The sequence below is a fragment of the Gadus macrocephalus genome, chromosome 10 (genome assembly GCF_031168955.1).
Source record: "Gadus macrocephalus chromosome 10, ASM3116895v1".
NCBI lineage: Eukaryota > Metazoa > Chordata > Actinopteri > Gadiformes > Gadidae > Gadus > Gadus macrocephalus.
The window spans coordinates 21,028,341-21,046,147 of record NC_082391.1 but is presented as its reverse complement, the minus strand read 5'-3'; the positions used below and the strand labels follow the sequence as shown (position 1 = coordinate 21,046,147).

Genomic DNA, 17,807 nt, shown 5'->3' with positions numbered 1-17,807 from the left:
GTATTTTGGCAAACATGATTGAAAAGTGGTACCAATTTGATTTTAAATAAAAGTTTATTCAATCAAATGGCAGCCAGGGAGAAAACCAACTTCTTCTAATTTCCAGACCAGGGTATAATTCCTTTATAGGTCTGTAACTCAGGAGTCTGTTTGGACGACATGTGGGGAACTGGTGAGACACATGGTAAGACAGACTGCAGTTGACACGTCTACAGTTCCCTCTACTTTGACCCTATAATGTACGCTGGCTTCATCATACCACACATTGACTCACATGTCAGGTGCAAGCGTCCTCCTCTCGAGGAAAAGAACAGGGGCTCATCTTTATTGCTGACAGATGTTTGTTGGCTCAAGACCGGCAGGTGTTCTCTATGGCCAATCAATACACAGCGGTACTATACAACATTGACTATGGATGACTTGACTTTGTTGGCCCTGGTGCTGTCCAGAGTTCTGAATCTTTGTTCCTGCTCTTGATGTATTTGCATGTCATTTTCCAGGAGGGTTTGGCATGAATAGCCAACCTTTTGGTGCATGCTCAGACTTGATGATTCAAGCTTCTGCTAAATGATCTATAAACCTTGGAGTATCTCTCTCAGAAAAGGCCAGTATGGATGTTTAAATACAGAAATCAACATTTTGAAATTTCTTTATTGAGATGAAGGTGTTAGTCTGATGGAGAACTGAAACTGTTTTATCGTCTCTTTGTATTTATGTGTGTTGGTATCTGATCTGTTTTTATGAGTATCTACGCAACAGTGTGTGTGTGCTTGTGTGTGTATGCTGGTACAACCTGTCTTTGGCAAACACTTCAAAAAGCTCATGATTCAAGCTGTTAACAGGAGACTTTCAATAAATACAGAAAAAAAATATCTCTGTTAAATACCAATAAATACACCATTAGAAACGCTGTAATCAGTAAAAGTACATGGACAGCAGGTCAAGACATGCCAAATACATACATAAATGTTGAGCTGACACTAGAGAATTATAACAATATATACAGGTGTTTTATTAAGGTTGCGCGTAAAGTAGTAGCACCAAATACTGAAATACGGTAATGTGTTCTTCTGTTCAAAATCACAAGCAATCAACGCTCTCTCTCGTGCTCCCTCGCTCGCTTTCGTAGACCTCCTACCCCCTCTAGTGGTTAGACATATAAACGCCTATTACTTTCAAACAGACAAGTAACAGAAACGGTTGACAGTAGGCCTACAGCAGCACAATGCAACTGTAGAAACTAAGGTTTCCCTTTCATCCTAATCTCATTTTAAAGCACCCCTAGGGGTTTGGCATTCACATTCAAACATGTCTTGGTTTACTCCAGAACTAATGTGATTTGAACCGTTTGATTATCCAATCAGGATGGTTTCATCCAAGAAGTTTCCAGTTGCTGAGCTTCATAGTTGGTGGGGGCGCACACACACACACACACACACACACACACACACACACACACACACACACACACACACACACACACACACACACACACACACACACACACACACACACACACACACACACACACACACACACACACACCTCATCTTTCCTCTACCGTTCATAGTTGACAAATCCTTCATCTTCATCGTTTGTTCACATGACTGTAAGCAGGGTTTCTAGGGAACAGCGCCACCTAGAGGGTAAAGCTAGTGTAGCTACCAGTGTTAACACAATAGCATAACATAGACCGGTATGGTTAATGCATCCCGTTTGTTGAGATGGGCACAAAGAAAGGTGCTTAATACAAACACCAAACTCTTTCTCGTTCTCTTCGTTTCAGCGTGCGAGCTCGACAAACACAAAAACAGTGTCTCTTATCGACCAATCAGAATACTCTGAATAAATTGCCCGTGTTATCAAAAAAGGGGGACGGTTTCACCCTCTCTTACTCTCGGTCGTCAAACAGGAGCAATTCCTGGGACTCCATGGCAACCGTTGCATCCTGGCAAACAAACTGTCTCGTATCCATCCGTCGCCTCCTCCTTCCTTCCCTTCCCACCTCGGCTCCTAGTGGAAGGAGGCACGACTCGACAGCGCTCCCGGCGCGGCGGGCTGTCCGGTGGGCGTGGTCGGCATGACGACCAGGTAGTTGGAGGGCACGTAGCCGCGGCGACCCTGCGCCGCCTCCACCAGGCTCCAGTCGGGGTTGCCGCCCTTGTCGTGAGACTCCAGGACGCGCACGGCTTCGCCCGCGCGCACGGAGAACTCGCGCGCGCCGCTGGCCGTGAAGTCGTAGCTCACAAACACCTGCCGCGGGGAGGGGAGGTCAGAGGTCAGAGCAGGGCTCATCGGGTGCCAGGAGGTTATGGAGAAAATGTTATTAAAAATATATTTTATACAATGTGATACACTCACATACTAACACGTCGACAAATCTCTCAGACACACACACTTGTAAAGGTCAAGGGGCCTAGATTTGTCTGAACAAACCACAATCGCACACTTCTGCACAGAACACGCTGAACGCATTGCTGTAGGCTATAACTACAATAGCGGACTTATAAAGTGGCATCTCCTTAGAATCTGGCTACTGGCTGATTAGCAGCAAATGTGAACTGTGCGATGGAGGGAGTGTGGAGAAACATCACCCCTAGTGGTATAGCGCAGTAACTACAGGATGATCACAGTAAAAAAAAAAAAATAACATGGCCACGGAGAGAGCGAGATAAAGAGCTGATGTACTGTGTGTGTGTGTGTGTGTGTGTGTGTGTGTGTGTGTGTGTGTGTGTGTGTGTGTGTGTGTGTGTGTGTGTGTGTGTGTGTGTGTGTGTGTGTGTGTGTGTGTGTGTGTGTGTGTGTGTGTGTGTGTGTGTGTGTGTGTCACACACACCATATCGTAGGCCCTATGCTCACAAACACACACACAATGTCCTGGAGGCCATTGTGAAGACAAGGTTAAGCAATTAATTATACATTCGGCCCATAACAAAACACACACACCCCGGGCATGTTCTCATAAGGTCGGTGAAGTGGCAGTGTAATTTCTTTCTTTATCTCCACCAAACAGACAACAGACATGTACACACCGGCTGTTATCTACACTTGACTTTCACGAACAACTATTAGAGAAAATTAGCTGTGAGGGTCACCTGGGAGCAGCATAACGGTGCAACTTCGGAGACCTGATGTAAACACACTCGCTTTCAACACGCTAAGCTAACCGCTAACCAGGATGTTAACGAGGACGCTAACCTGGAAGCAGGGCCGGCTCATGGCTGGCAGGGTCAAGCTCCTGGTCTCTGGGGAGTAGGAGTGTCTTCTCTGCCCGGCCGGGACCGCAGGCAGGGTCAGGTGGGGGGAAGGGGGCGGGTCCTCCACTGCCTGGCGATAGCGAATCAGCTTGGCGGAAGGCGCGTAGCCTCTGGGCCCTAGAGACACACGTGATAGGGATGATACTGAAGAGTCAGGAAAACACTGGGTGCATGAAGATGAACCAGAGTACACATAGATGCTGTGTTTGACCACCGATACATAATCTATAAACGTTGATGAATTATTAAAGACATTTGCATTTTAAAGTAAGTAAGTGAAAACATATCTATAAACATTATTGGCATCTTATTTCTCCATTTTGTTCCTGTGCTTGCACAGTCAGTCATTCATTTATATTTGACATATTTTACCAGAAAACAGGGTCAATATAATAATGGATGGTAAATTGATTTATTAAAAAGCTACTTAGTTTCTCCATCTTCCCACTCAAACTGTATTTCCAGTGTTCTACCAGCAGGTGGCTCTACTGTACCAGCAGAATAAACCACCGTACAGAAATCACCTCAGCAACAGTCCTCTGAGATGAAACATTGTCATGGGCTACTCATCTATAAATAGTTCCTACGTTTCTCTCTCTAATTATACTTCAATCGCGAATCCGGCTTAGGTTTGTGCGGTCTGGCCAAAGGTCCTTTTAATGTGATGATGACGTGTCAAACCAATGAGCAGATAAGTGTACCTCCTCAACTAGTTTTTTTTATTAATTAACCTGATAAGGTAGCAGGAAATTCAAAGCAGGCAGTCAAACGATTCCATCTCTAAAAACAACTCTACGAGAGTAGGAGATCAAAACTTTTGTGGATAGTTGAAGTGGCTGCCGCGATGTTTCACCACAGGCGTATGATGCTGTAAAATGGCCGAGCCCGACACTTCCCCTCCAAAGGGTAAACGAAACCCTACTGTGACATTGCAAAAGAACATTTGGCTGACAGTTTATCATCCCGCTGTCAACGCAAAAAGAACGCAACCCGATTCAAAGCGTGGTAAAACATTCCAACACTAGAGAAAGGTCAGATTGACCAAACAGCATAGAGGACCATATCCAAAGTCCCAGACGACATTTTAACCCTGGCCCCTTTAAATACAATTTGGTGATGATCAATGGTTTTTGTGTTAATGTAAGGGCAGTTAAAACAGGCCGGTCAAATTTGACCGGGAGCCCCAAAGTAAGGGGGGGGTGAAACGAACACGACACAAAGGTTAAAGAGCAGGGCGCTGGTCCTCACCGCCAGCGTCCACCAGCCACCTCCTCTTGTCCCCGCGGCTGTCCTTCTGGCTGACGACGGCCACCAGCTCCCCGCGGCCCAGGCTCAGGTCCAGGTCCCGGCCGCCCACCACCGCACCGCGCACCTGGAAGATCTTCTCCGAGCCGTGCTTCTGGGTGAGGAGGGCCAGCCGCCGCTGGGAGGACGGGCTCAGGGGCTGGGGGGCCGACCGGTGGAGAGGGGATCACCCGTTAACAGCAGGAGATAAAAGGTATAGCGACAGAAGGGCTGTTGTTTGGGCATACTGGGGTGGCACGACTGGAGGACGGTTTGCAAAATGGAGGGCAGGGAGACAGACGGACAGACAGTCAGCTGGGAGGCAGGTTAAAGGACAATGGTGCACCACAATGAAACGCACAGACAGCACAGTGGCCAGACTAAACAAGGTCCAGAAACCAGAGGAGTGCTCTACCAGCTGGGGTCTGGGGAGGGGGATGGGGGGTCTGGGGAGGGGGATGGGGAGGGGGAGGGGGAGGGGGAGGGGGAGGGGGAGGGGGAGGGGGAGGGGGAGGGGTGACGGGGGGAGGGGGAGGGGGGGGGACGGGGAGGGGGAGGGGGGGGACGGGGAGGGGGAGGGGGGGGACGGGGAGGGGGAGGGGGGGGGACGGGGATGGGGACGGGGAGGGGGGGGGACGGGGGTGCTCACCTGGCTGATTGGGGCGCTGAGTGTTTCCTCCACGTTGCAACACACACTCTCCAGGTTCCTCGCGCCCTCTAGTACCGCATGCTCCGCCCACTCCCAGAATGCACCTGGCTCCAGAGAGCTGTGGGGAAGCTGAACACGGAGACAGAGAGAGAGACAGACAGAGAGAGAGACAGAGACAGAGAGAGAGAGAGAGAGACGGACAGGCAGAGAGAGAGACAGAGGGAGGAAAGGAGAAGTGTTGATGTAGTCTTCTTCCATTTGTACCCCTAACCTTCCTACTCTTAAGGAACGGGTAGGGGGGTTAGGGGTCATGTTGCCTGCAGAAGATTCTGGGTTTGATTCCCAATGTCCACAGTCAAGTCAAACACCCTATCGACTACAACGATAACCTCACTCTCATGAAGTTGAATGTTGTATTGCTCACCTGTTGAGCGAAGCCCTGGAAGAGCTGCTCCATATCAGAGGTGAGGTCCAGGTGCAGGGAGCTGAAGGTCCCCAAGACGGACCACATCATGCCCAGAGCCAGGCCGTTGAACTGGGGGAGCTCAGTCAGGAGCAGGGTGTTGATGGTCCTACAGGAGGAGGAGGAGGAGGAGGAGGAGGAGGAGGAAGAGGAGGAGGAGGGAGTACACGAAGAGGAGAGGAGCAGAGGTGAGACGATCACAGTGTTGGACAACAGCCTCAGCCTCTCTTTATGCAACCGAACACACATCCTCCTCCCAGCGTACCTGTAGGTGCTGGCGATGGCCTGCTCCTCGTAGTTGAGGCTGGGCCGGGCCTCCAGGACCTCATAGTCCAGCAGCTTGTCCAGTCTCTTCCGGATCAGGTTCCTGGGTCCCGCCAGAAGGTCCCTCAGGGAACACAGAGGTTTGTAGATCAAGGACCTCATCCTCTTCTCCTGCACACAGACAGACCCCGGGTTAGAGTCCATTAGTACACATAAAACATTGATTGATCTGACACAGATATATATATATATATATATATATATATATATATATATATATATATATATATATATATACACATGGGAGACAGAGAGAGAAGAAGGGAGTATACTAGATTACATTTTTTCGGAAATTACATTTCCGAGCAGAGAATGCGACCCAGTCAACGTCAATGGAATGTGGGAGTGTGTGTGCATGTGTAAGACTGTTTGTAATACGTGGCATGCAACCTCTCCCTCTGTGTGTGCGTGTGTCACGGTCACTCACAAACATTCTCTCTCTCTGTGTGTGTGTGTGTGTGTGTGTGTGTGTGTGTGTGTGTGTGTGTGTGTGTGTGTGTGTGTGTGTGTGTGTGTGTGTGTGTGTGTGTGTGTGTGTGTGTGTGTGTGTGTGTGTGTGTGTGTGTGTGTGTGTGTGTGTGTGTGTGTGTGTGTGTGTGTGTGTGTGTGTGTGTGTGTGTCTCACAAACGTGGGCAGGATCCACTGTCTGAGAGCGGTCTGGATCTCCTTGTAGCAGATGGCGGGTTTGTCTCCGTCCAGGTCTAGATCACACTCCTCTGGCCGGCACGCCAGGAACTCCTGGAGTAGATAAGATGATTATTAGATTAAATATAAGATACAATAATATGAAACTTCATTGAACCCAAATCAGAAATGTAGGTGCCAAAGGATATAACATCACCCAACATATGAGATGTTATTAGGCAAAATTTAAGTAGAAACATGATTGTTACATTATCCTTATAACGTTTAATAATGATAATAACCTTTGCCTTAACTTAATAGCATACTCTGATGCAGATAGTGCTTCTTTAATAGATCCATGAGATAGTGAAGTGGCAAGGGCATCGGTTTATTTATAGATACTGATAATCTTACAGAGAGATACAGACAGAAAAACAGGTAGTACATAAAATAAGTTTCCAGTTTGATAACAGAACAACGGCAGTCTTGTCTACCAGCTTCTTGTTTCCACAGAGCTCCTTCAGAGACATTCAGTCTTAAAAAGCAGGTTCAACCAACGAATAAGCTATATGGAAAATCTGAAGCTGGATAGAGGGGACGCTTGTTCCAGCTCCAATCCTTCCACTAATTTCCCTTTCCCAAACTTTTCCAGCCTGCAGTTTTATCCTAGCATTACTGCAGTGGTAATGTCCCCTTTTGTGTTGATACTTTCCAAGACTTTATGAAGGCTAAATGCGGTCCAACTGGAAAAACGAAATTGTATACTCCCGTCTATACTTAAAATAAAGTAAAAACATAAGTTCACTGTGCACGATTACATGCAGGAGCGGCACAGTGAAAACACATGTACATGTATTACGTTCAGCGAAGCTAGCAACACTTTAGAGAACTTGCTACAATGCAGAGAAGCTCTCCAGAAAATATGTTTAGTCTGCTGAACCAAAAACCAAGATACTTTCAGGTCTAGGTCAACGATTCCTTTCATGAAAATACATCATAACATAAACAACAAATACAAATAAGAGAAACAAAGTAAAAAGTGTTGATGATAAAAACGTTGACAAATTCACGTTGGTTTGTGGACATTGAACAGCTTGGCCACTGGACAAGCTCGTAAACCTCATTAGATAAGTTAAGGCATGTTTATCACACCTGTAGGTGGCGCAGGTAGGACCCAACGTTGTCATGGAGCTCCAGGATTCCCTTCTCCAGGACGTAGAAGAACATCTCCAGGGCGTCAAACTCCTCGTCCACCAGCTGGAACACAGCAACAGAGAGTGAGAGGTACATAGAGAGTAGTGTGAGATGCAAAGCACTCTGGGTAATCTGATCCTCGTCCACTAGCATGCACCAATACATTCTGATACCGAAAGATTGACAACATCTTTCGATCTAAGAAGTCCAAGTCTGATCTTAGAACGAGGGGACGTTCTCCAATACCGCACTGATGACGTCTGATCACAGTACGATATGATGCAACATCTCGGTGCGAGAAAAAACATCTTTCTTTTTTCCCCCACTCTTTGTCGACAAACAAGACTTTTGTTAAGACAGTTTGGTTAAGTTCAGCAAGAATGAGACTGAAATTGGAAGGCCAACAGCAGTACGTTGTTGACCAGGCTGGTTATGTCATACTGTATGTTTTTGTGTGCACACACCTCCGGTTAAATATTAACTAAACGAAATACGTTTATTGGCACATTTTCCTATTACAGAGCGGCTGAGAAAGCAATGCTGAGTGCGATGGTGATTGGATAAGAGGCTAGGGGGATACACTAAAATCAATTTAATTTTTAGGTTTCAATTCTGCATTAACCTGTGTATGGTAACATGACCAAAATGTTAAAATATGTTTTATTTATGTCGGATACGCAATGCAATTCGCCGCCGATCGAATACGGAAACGGATTACGGATACGGAGTAGTATAAATTGGCCTTAAGGGTTAGCCAGTACCTTGGAAGCCATCCCGGTCTCGTGTTTGATGTACTGGCTGAGGCGAGCGGTCTTCTTGGCGATGCTGTGACTGTTCAGGCGGTTGATCTTATCTTTGATGCTCAGCGTCTCCGTCTTCTTGTACTTATCGGCTGGGATCAGAGAGGAGAGACAAGATCAGAGCTTAGTCCCCACCCCAAAAATGTAGTATCGTTCGGGCTCTAAACAAGATCCGATACCGCTTGCCGTCTTGTACTCTTCAGCGGAGATACAAAAGTTACCAGATGAGATACAGTCTGGTCCATAAATATTAGGACATCGACACAATTCTAATCTTTTTGGCTCTATACATTTGAAATGGATTTGAAATGAAACAAGATGGACTTTAACTGCAGACTTTCAACTTTAATTTCAGGGTATTTACATCCAAATCAGGTGAACGGTGTAGGAATTACAATAGTTTGTATATGTGCCTCCCACTTTTAAGGGACCAGAAGTAATGGGACAATTGGCTGCTCAGCTGTTCCATGGCTTGGTGTGTGTTATTCCTGGTGAAGAAAACACCCTTCACAACAGTTGGCCGGATCAAGAACACTCTCCAGGAGGTAGGTGTATGTGTGTCAAAGTCAACAATCAAGATAAGACTTCACCAGAGTGAATTCAGAGGGTTCACCACAAGATGTGAACCATTGGTGAGCCTCAAAATTACGAAGGCCAGATTAGAGTTTGCCAAACAACATCTAAAAAAGCCTTCACAGTTCAACTTGTACCAGAGTGATGGGAAGAGAAGAGTATGGAGAAGGAAAGGAACTGCTCATGATCCAAAGTATACCACCTCATCAGTGAAGCCTGGTGGTGGTGGTGTCATGGCGTGGGCATGTATGGCTGCCAATGGAACTGGTTCCCTTGTATTTTTTGATGATTTGACTGCTGACAAAAGCAGCAGGATGAATTCTGAAGTGTTTCGGGCAATATTATCTGCTCATATTCAGCCAAATGTTTCAGAACTCATTGGACGGCACTTCGCAGTGCAGATGGACAATGACCCGAAGCATTCTGCGAAAGCAACCAAAGAGTTTCTTAAGGCAAAGAAGTGGAATGTTACGCAATGGCCAAGTCAATCACCTGACCTGATTCCGATTGAGCATGCATTTCACTTGCTGAAGACAAAACTGAAGGGAGAATGCCCCAAGAACCAGCAGGAACTGAAGACAGTTGCAGTAGAGGCCTGGCAGGGCATCACCAGGGATGAACCCCAGCGTCTGGTGATGTCTATGCGTTCCAGACTTCAGGCTGTAATTGACTGCAAAAGATTTGCACCCAAGTATTGAAAAGTGAAAGTTTGATTTATGATTGTTAATTTGTCCCAATACTTTTGGTCCCTTAAAAAGTGGGAGGCACGTATACAAACTGTTGTAATTCCTACACCGTTCACCTGATTTGGATGTAAATACCCTCAAAATAAAAAGGTGAACGTCTGCAGTTAAAGCACATCTTGTTCGTTTCATCCAATGTGTTGGTGTATAGAGCCAAAAAGATTAGAATTGTGTCAATGACCCCATATTTATGGATCTGACTGTATATGAAATGAGCTACAAGGACTGGAACCAACAACCCTGAACAAATCATCTCTCACCTGAGTTCTGTTCCCTGTGTTTTTCCAGCACACAGGGAACAGAACTCCCAAACTTTGAGGATGCATCATCACACCTCTAAACACCAAGGAACATTTCGACCCAATCAAATCGCTGTGACCACCAAAACCTTAGAGCGGGAGAACGCTTTTTCTTACCCACTTCCCGGAAGCGCTTGTACTCGTTGATGCGGCAGTTGAGGGCGATGGCGGTGTGCGCGGCCTCCTCCAGGCGTTTGTACGCGGGGTGCGCCGTCTCCGTGTGCTTCTTGATGGTCTGCAGGAGCAGCGGGTAGCGGGCAATGCGCTGCACGGGCATCACCAGGAAGAAGCTCAGAGACGTGGCGTTGACCTCCGGCCTGGCGGCGGGGAGAACCACAGGGCTCCGTGTCAAGGTTTTGTCTTCTTATCGCTCGAGCTCCACACAGCAGAAGTGGCATGATAAGGCCCAATCCCATTTCTACCCCTTAGCCCTTCCCCTTACCCCTCCCCCTTGTTTTGAAGGGGTAAGGGGAAGGGGTAAGGGGAAGGGCTAAGGGGTAGAAATGGGATTGGGTCTCAGTGTCATTAAAGGCAACGTTGACTGTCGATCACATTTGTTATATGTGGCCTTGCGGCGGCCGGGGCATGTAAATGTATGATTGAACCTTCCTGCTGGCCCGCAAGCCGATTCAGAGCCAATTCAGCTTCTTGTAGGGGCAGCTTCAGCATATTTGCAATGTGAACGTGTATACACTTGGGACAGGAGGAAAACACATGGATATGTAGAGCAAGATGAAATGCGACGAATGGACATTTGGAAAACAGCACAGTCAGGTGACCCTGACTCCATCGACAGAGCTGCGGGATCTTTTTCTTTGGCCTTATAGGAGGGCCTACAGAGGACTCTGAAGCCCTTTGAGACGGCAACTGTGATTAAGGGATAGCTATACTTATACAACTGATTGGACACTTCCCTACTGGTGTGTTTAGGAGCAAGCCGATAGAGAGTGGGTGATGTTATCAACGAGAAATAACAAACAAACTGAAGGGGCGTTAGGTTGCGATTACTCACGCTGAGGTCTTGATGACCTTGACGATCTCGGTCCACAACGCCTCCTTTTGTTTGTACGTGTTCTCCAAGGTCGTCACCAGGGTGTAGTTGGCCAGGAACTCTTTGTAGGACTCCTCAATGTCAGGGGACATACTGAGGAAGGAGTCACCTGACAGGGAGAAAACACGAGAGATTCACACCCTTCTGATACTCAAGTCAATATACTCAGGATGAATATCATATTCATCTTTATTTGATAATGTATACATTATAATATGATTGGTGTCCCCCGTTTGTAGTGACCTGCCCCTTTATTAAAGTACCTTTAAAAGCGTATGTTAGTTTGGTGAACATGTTGATAAAGCCCAAGGGTTAGGTTACATTTCTGAGGGAAGGGAGGGAATGTGATGATGACTTTTAGATGGAACTATATGTTGTCTTTTTAGACAAATCAATTTAGTTGTATGCAAGTATGGCAAGAGAATAAGAGATATAATATACAAGCAAAGATGCTTGAACAAAGTACAATTTAGGGAACTAACACGAACTGCGTAGAGGAGCATACGAGTTACGTTTCCTGTTCAAATTGTTTAACGACTGACAGATACCTTCAGACAATGGCTGTTATTTCGCTAAATATAGAAAGTGTGAGACCAAATTTGCCAGTTTAACTTGGTTTGGCCGTCTATACAACTTTTGGAAAGGGTTTCCTGTAGTTAGCCTTGTGTGTGTGTGTGCGCGCGCGCGCGCGCGCGCGCGCGCGCGTGCGTGCGCGCGTGCGTGCGTGCGTGTGTGTGTGTGTGTGTGTGTGTGTGTGTGTGTGTGTGTGTGTGTGTGTGTGTGTGTGTGTGTGTCAATTGTGTGTGTGAGTGTGCGTAGCCATTGTCCTAGTGCAATGTGGTATGTCCTAGTCCACATGTATAACAACAAAAACTAACAACAAGAAGGAGGGATGCAAGTTAAAACGTTCTAGCTCACATTCAACAGCTTCTCGTGAGAACAGAGAACATGAATGTGTTGCCTGGCAACACAAACTGTCCTATGAGTTGGAGCAGAGATCAGGGACAAGAAACTGTGAGCAACAATACTCAAATCCATATGCTGTTGCTCTGGGATTTTAGTTTGATAAATAGGTCTCAGTTTGAAGAATCGGGATGGATCCGTTCAACGTTTGTCAAATTTAAAGCACTGGGATTCTGTCATGCTAGTATGGCAACAACCGAAATAGCACAGACATTAACATGGTGCCGTCACGCTGTGATCTGTGAACTCCCTGGAACATCTTCACTAGCTTGCCAGCATTGTATTTATAAAGGGATGTGTTGTTTTGAACAAAATCCCCGGGTTATCTTGTGGAATGCAGTTTAAATGATAACAAAGCTGAAACAATGGATGACAACACAGGAGTGTGCGTGTGTCAAGTACAGAGGTGAAATTGTGTGCCGCTTTCACATCTTCTATGCATTCAAAAGATTATCATTATCTGCTTCCTGAACATGACCTCATGATTTGTTCATGCTGACATGTCACATTCCACTGGGTGACGGTATGCATTGTGCCAGAGCTATGTAATCTAACAAAAGGTAATTGAGCTCCATCTGTGTGTGTAAGGGTGAGTGAGCGTCTTACAGAGGATCTGGAGGTACTGGGGGTCTCCAGGCTTGACCAGCTTCTGGTCCAGGAGGCTGAGGAGCCGACCAGACACCTCCATCACCTCCTCCACATGGAGGAACATACTGCTCAGCCCCACTAGAGGAGGCTGGGACAAGAAACACCGTCAGTCGGTTGCCGTGGGGACTGGATGAGAACATTCAATGATACACACACACACAGAGATCCACTGTTTCCTAAACGTCTGCTGCCCACCAGACCGCTTCGCGGTTGCTGCAATGCCATGCCGTAATGGTTGGAGAATCCACCGATTACCATTCAAAACAACACAGAGTCTGTTCTCTCGCTCGCTCGCTCGCTCTCTCTCTCTCACACATATCATCTCCACACTCATAATCATTTAAAGCACTACTCTGCAGCCTGAGGTTTCTGCTAACCTACATTGACAGTGTAATAGGTCGGGGCAACATGGAAATATGACAGCAATAAAAGTTGACGACAGGGTTAACTCTCTCACGTCTTTTACCCGATGCTTTGCTAGTGCCTCGCTCTAGCTTTTCAGCAACACAAGCAAGTGAAACTAGTAAGTGTTGTGGCTGATAGTGTCTGGTTCTATTCCCCCCTGAGGTTAGATCAGCTGACCCTCAAAGTGCCGAGACGCTGAGGTAGACAAAACACATCAGGACGGTGTAGCCCTGCTGAAACTAATCTATTCATTATATACTGTAATGCTGCCATATTTCTCCTGCAGGACAGTGCAGCGGTTAAGGTGTCCGACTCCCAACCGTGAGGTTCTGGGTTCGATCCCCGATGTCCGCATTGTGTCCTGTTGTAAAGATGAACGAACTCGCCCCTCCACCGTGCCCCCCCCTCCCAGCTACCTCCATCTTGCTCAGGTTGTTCCTGATGGTGACTGAAGCCAGCTGCAGTAGCCGCAGATAGTTCCTCTCCGTGTGGACCAGCTCCTCGATGGCCAGCAGCTGTCTCTGGGCTGCCTTCTCCCTGGCGGCCGCCTCCTCCTCGCTGAGACGCGTTCGGTCGGCCTCCAGCTCCTCCTCGTCGTGCCCCCGCACCTCCGACGCCCCCGCGCCCCCTTCTGTAGTCCGTGGGGAGTCTGCGGTCTCCTCGGCGGAGATCCTCGAATCAGAGAGTTTGGCTCCCAACGCCTCTAAAGACCCAGAGAGATCCATGTCCAGACCCAGGTACGCCCCAATATCCTCGCCGACCTCTTCATCCGTGAAGAAGTCCATCTCCTCGCTGACTGTCTCCTCCTCTCCTCTTCCTCCTCCTCCTCCTCCTCCTCCTCCTCCATCTCCTCCAGGGGGAGAGAAGTCAGAGGAGTCCCGCGATGCGAGTGCTAGTTGTGGGGTGGCGGGCTGAGCCCTCCTTGATACCTGCATGCTGGCCTGAAGGGTGGGGCAGGTGATGGTGGTGATGGAGTCACTGGCAAAAGATAAGATGATTAGGATTTGGATCCACACACTGATGCACGGCAGATGTTCCAGGTAGTCCGACACATTAATAGTTTCATTCACATTTCATATCCTCACTCTTATCCATCCGTCATTTACATTCCTTTCTCTGCACACACACACACACACACACACACACACACACACACACAAACACCTGCTTTTTTTTTATCACCCAATCTCCTTGTTGAACTTCATTGTACAACATATCAATTTCTGAGAAAGACCAACAACAAATGTTCCCATAAATTCTGAAAACTGCTGGTAAACTTTTTCTACACCACACATTACAGTCAACGTACAGCATGTGGTCCAGTATTCTCACACAGTCCATCAGCTGACTCGGTTAAAAACACACGGAGAGCCTGGGATGCCTGAACGCTATGACTAAGCAAAAACCACAAAAGTATTTACTATCCTAAAAACGCTTCTCTTAAGGAGTGCTTTAAAAACATGAAGGAACAACACTGCACAAATAAAGCAAAAGGTATGGCTCCCCATCCCAACCACATCCAAGCAGGCAGTTAACCAATTAAACCCACACATCAGTTACCCTCACAACAACAACTAATAGTGACAAAGCATCAGTACCCAAACCTCAGAGTGAATCACATTATTACTGTTATTACCGTGTGCATAATCCACAGTTGAGCTTCAGCAAACCTCTGCTCTCTGGCTCGGTGTCCCTCTCTTTCTCTCTCGCTCTGTGGTTGTGCTCTGAGCTTTAACTACGATGGAGCAGATTTTGCTGCAGTGGAGGGAGAGGCAGCATGATGACTGGAAAACACAAACAGACACAAGGGTGTAACTTCCTCCACGGACTCACTAACAACCTTCTGCTCCATGTGGCAGGAGGGTTAGGAAAGCGTGTGTTGGGGGGGAGGGGAGTGCAAAGTGGTCAACAAGCTGTTCAGTGGGACGCAAAGAGACCACACACACACACACACACACACACACACACACACACACACACACACACACACACACACACACACACACACACACACACACACACACACACACACACACACACACACACACACACACACACACACACACACACACACACACACACACACACACACAACTGAATGGACTGATTGACTGCAGCAGCTGGTGGGAAAGGCATGTTATAGCTGCTTTGGCATTCCAACATGTCTGATTGGTTCAACTTATAGTGTGCCAACTTGTGAGCCAATCGAAACCAACATTGGGCTGGGCGTTCTACGACAGTACAGCTGACCAATTGGGGGATAGGAACATAAGCACCGGGGTAGTAAAGTTAAACAAAGCCCCCACAGGGAATCTAATCCGCTACCAAAGTAATTGTTGAGAAATTCCAGTTTTAGGAATGGTCTTTGCGGATGTTTTGCTCTCTTTTTTTTGCAACTAAAGCGTAATCCCTCAAAGTGAAAAAAGTAATAAAGAAAATAATAATAAAGCGGACAGAAACAAGAGGAACGTGGTTGGACCGGCCGGTTTGAAGAAAAATGTAGCCAGGTCAGATTCCGGACGAACAACACGTTATCATTCCATGAGGAAACCTGACTGAAGGGGTTTGGATTAATGATGATTCATTGGCGTTACTTTCTTTTTTGAAACTGGCAAAAAGCTACAGGGGCATTTATCTCGAGAGGTATTTCAAAAGACTTGAGATTAATAGCTGATTTAATCTACGGTGAGATGTTTCTATGGCAATGTGCCTCCAAGTTAAGGTGTTCACACAAATAAAAAATTTGCAGCAAAGAACAATAAGACGTATTACATTCCAAAATCTAGCTTGATCTTCACAAAATCTTGATTTGTCGTTTGGATGACATTTTTAACTCCATCATTCATCATCCCTTACCCTCAACATCATCGTAAACATCCCCATCATCATGATCACGAGACCCTACATGACTTACCTAGGCTTTAGGTCGGCTCCATTCCATTCATGACTGCAGATCCAGTTAGTACCTGGAGAGAACCGCATGTTTGCGGCCAACGCAATGAACACAGGAGGATAAAACCGCACATTACCAGAGACAGTCGTTTGTCAGTCGGCCTGTTATATCGCGTTCATTCGGTTTCTTGCAAAATCTTCCCATGTGTACATCAAAAAAACCACACCGACCCAACGCGGAAGGCAATTAAAAACAAAATAAGCGATCGGTTCGTTTCCTCAATACGGTTCAGAAATGATGGAAGAAAGAGGAGGGGGGCGTAGAACTCCACGATCGAACGGGCAGGTCGTTGCCTACCCACGGAACAGAAGAAAACATCGGCTGACGATCACTGAAAAAAATTCACTGGTCACGAATTGCACACACTGCGGGTGTGTCTGTGTTTGTTTGTGTCGCGCAATGACATTGAACTCCGCGTTCACCTGTTGTCTTGTGTGGCAAGCGCCCAGCTCCAGGTAGACGCCGCCTCCGGCTAAGCCTAGTGACGTGTCTATACGTCATGATGCATCGCCTCCCATATAACTTGCTGACTGATGAGGAATGGCATCTAACTATATTTTTTGTAAAAAATAAAAGTACTGCAGTTTTTCTTTATTAATGTTGAAACATTTGTTATTCTCATTCTGTGCATCCACCTTGCTATTTTTCTAGCCAGCAAGAAATATGCACCAGATAGAGATACGTGCAACATTTACAATTGGGTCCGCTATCAATATTAATTGGGCAGTGTGGGGTAAGAAGAGCTATTTTTTACTCATGTTCTCCTCTAGGCAAGGAAAATTAAGACCATCTCCTTTCTCTCTCTTTTTTGGCATGACAGCTTTTCTACAATGTTTAAAATCTGAAAAACCAAATCAGTTGTGTATGACTACATTGAAATAGCATTTTATTCTTTAGAGACTTAACTTAACTTCAGTGCATCATGGTGGGGTAAGTTGAACGACTGGCTCAACTTACCCCACAGCATGTGGTGGCTCACTTGTCCCCACATCCACGATTTTAGAAAAAAACTGAAGCAAAAGAGAGCGGTATGCCATAGGGCCGCCATGTGGGCAGTTTGTGTAATTGTTGAGAATTATTACATTTTAAGAACTTAAATTGTTTTGCTTGTTATGGTACCAAATAATATATCTGTCCATTATGGCATTCTCAACACATAAAGTGGACTTGACTGGACTTGCCTCTAATAAGAAGCATAGCAGACCTTCTTCACTTAAACTGAACACTGAGGCCACACTATCAGAGCAGCCTACCATCTATCCCTGATCATTTTACCACCTAGAGTACAATATTTTATTATCCTCTTTATTCCTAAATAATATTTTTGTTTTAATCTTTATTAACATTATAACAATAATTCTTCATTGTTTTGAACCTGATAGTGCCTAAAGATGATCAGATCTATGAGCGTTCATGTTGTTGATAGCTGTATAGTAAAGTGAGCTATTTAACACAAAGATAAACGTGGCCATTAGGCAATTGCCCAAACCCGTGTCTGGGCAGGTGCACTGCCCACGATGGACTGAATCACATTAATTTAATCCAGCTTGTGGGTGTATATGTATCCTTTTTGTTG

General features: G+C 46.4%; 1 protein-coding gene across 3 annotated transcripts; it reads right to left on the bottom strand.

The window, feature by feature from the left end:
* Nucleotides 1-633: 633 nt before the first annotated feature.
* arhgef37 (Rho guanine nucleotide exchange factor (GEF) 37) lies at nucleotides 634-16,719 on the bottom strand. 3 transcript variants are annotated; one of them, XM_060063181.1, is made up of 15 exons: nucleotides 16,193-16,718; nucleotides 14,915-15,062; nucleotides 13,695-14,256; nucleotides 12,832-12,961; nucleotides 11,224-11,371; nucleotides 10,329-10,528; nucleotides 8,558-8,688; nucleotides 7,755-7,859; nucleotides 6,603-6,716; nucleotides 5,919-6,088; nucleotides 5,615-5,762; nucleotides 5,191-5,319; nucleotides 4,506-4,701; nucleotides 3,199-3,374; nucleotides 634-2,253 (listed from the first exon to the last, which is right to left on the bottom strand). In XM_060063181.1, the coding sequence occupies exons 3-15, from the start codon at nucleotides 14,211-14,213 to the stop codon at nucleotides 2,014-2,016; spliced, it is 2,406 nt and encodes an 801-aa protein (XP_059919164.1). In that variant the 5' UTR covers nucleotides 14,214-14,256; nucleotides 14,915-15,062; nucleotides 16,193-16,718; the 3' UTR covers nucleotides 634-2,013. The 3 variants fall into 3 exon arrangements, with proteins under 3 accessions (XP_059919164.1, XP_059919163.1, XP_059919165.1); XM_060063180.1 differs by lacking the exon at nucleotides 14,915-15,062 and having other exon boundaries at nucleotides 16,193-16,719; XM_060063182.1 differs by lacking the exon at nucleotides 16,193-16,718 and having other exon boundaries at nucleotides 14,915-15,347.
* Nucleotides 16,720-17,807: the final 1,088 nt, after the last annotated feature.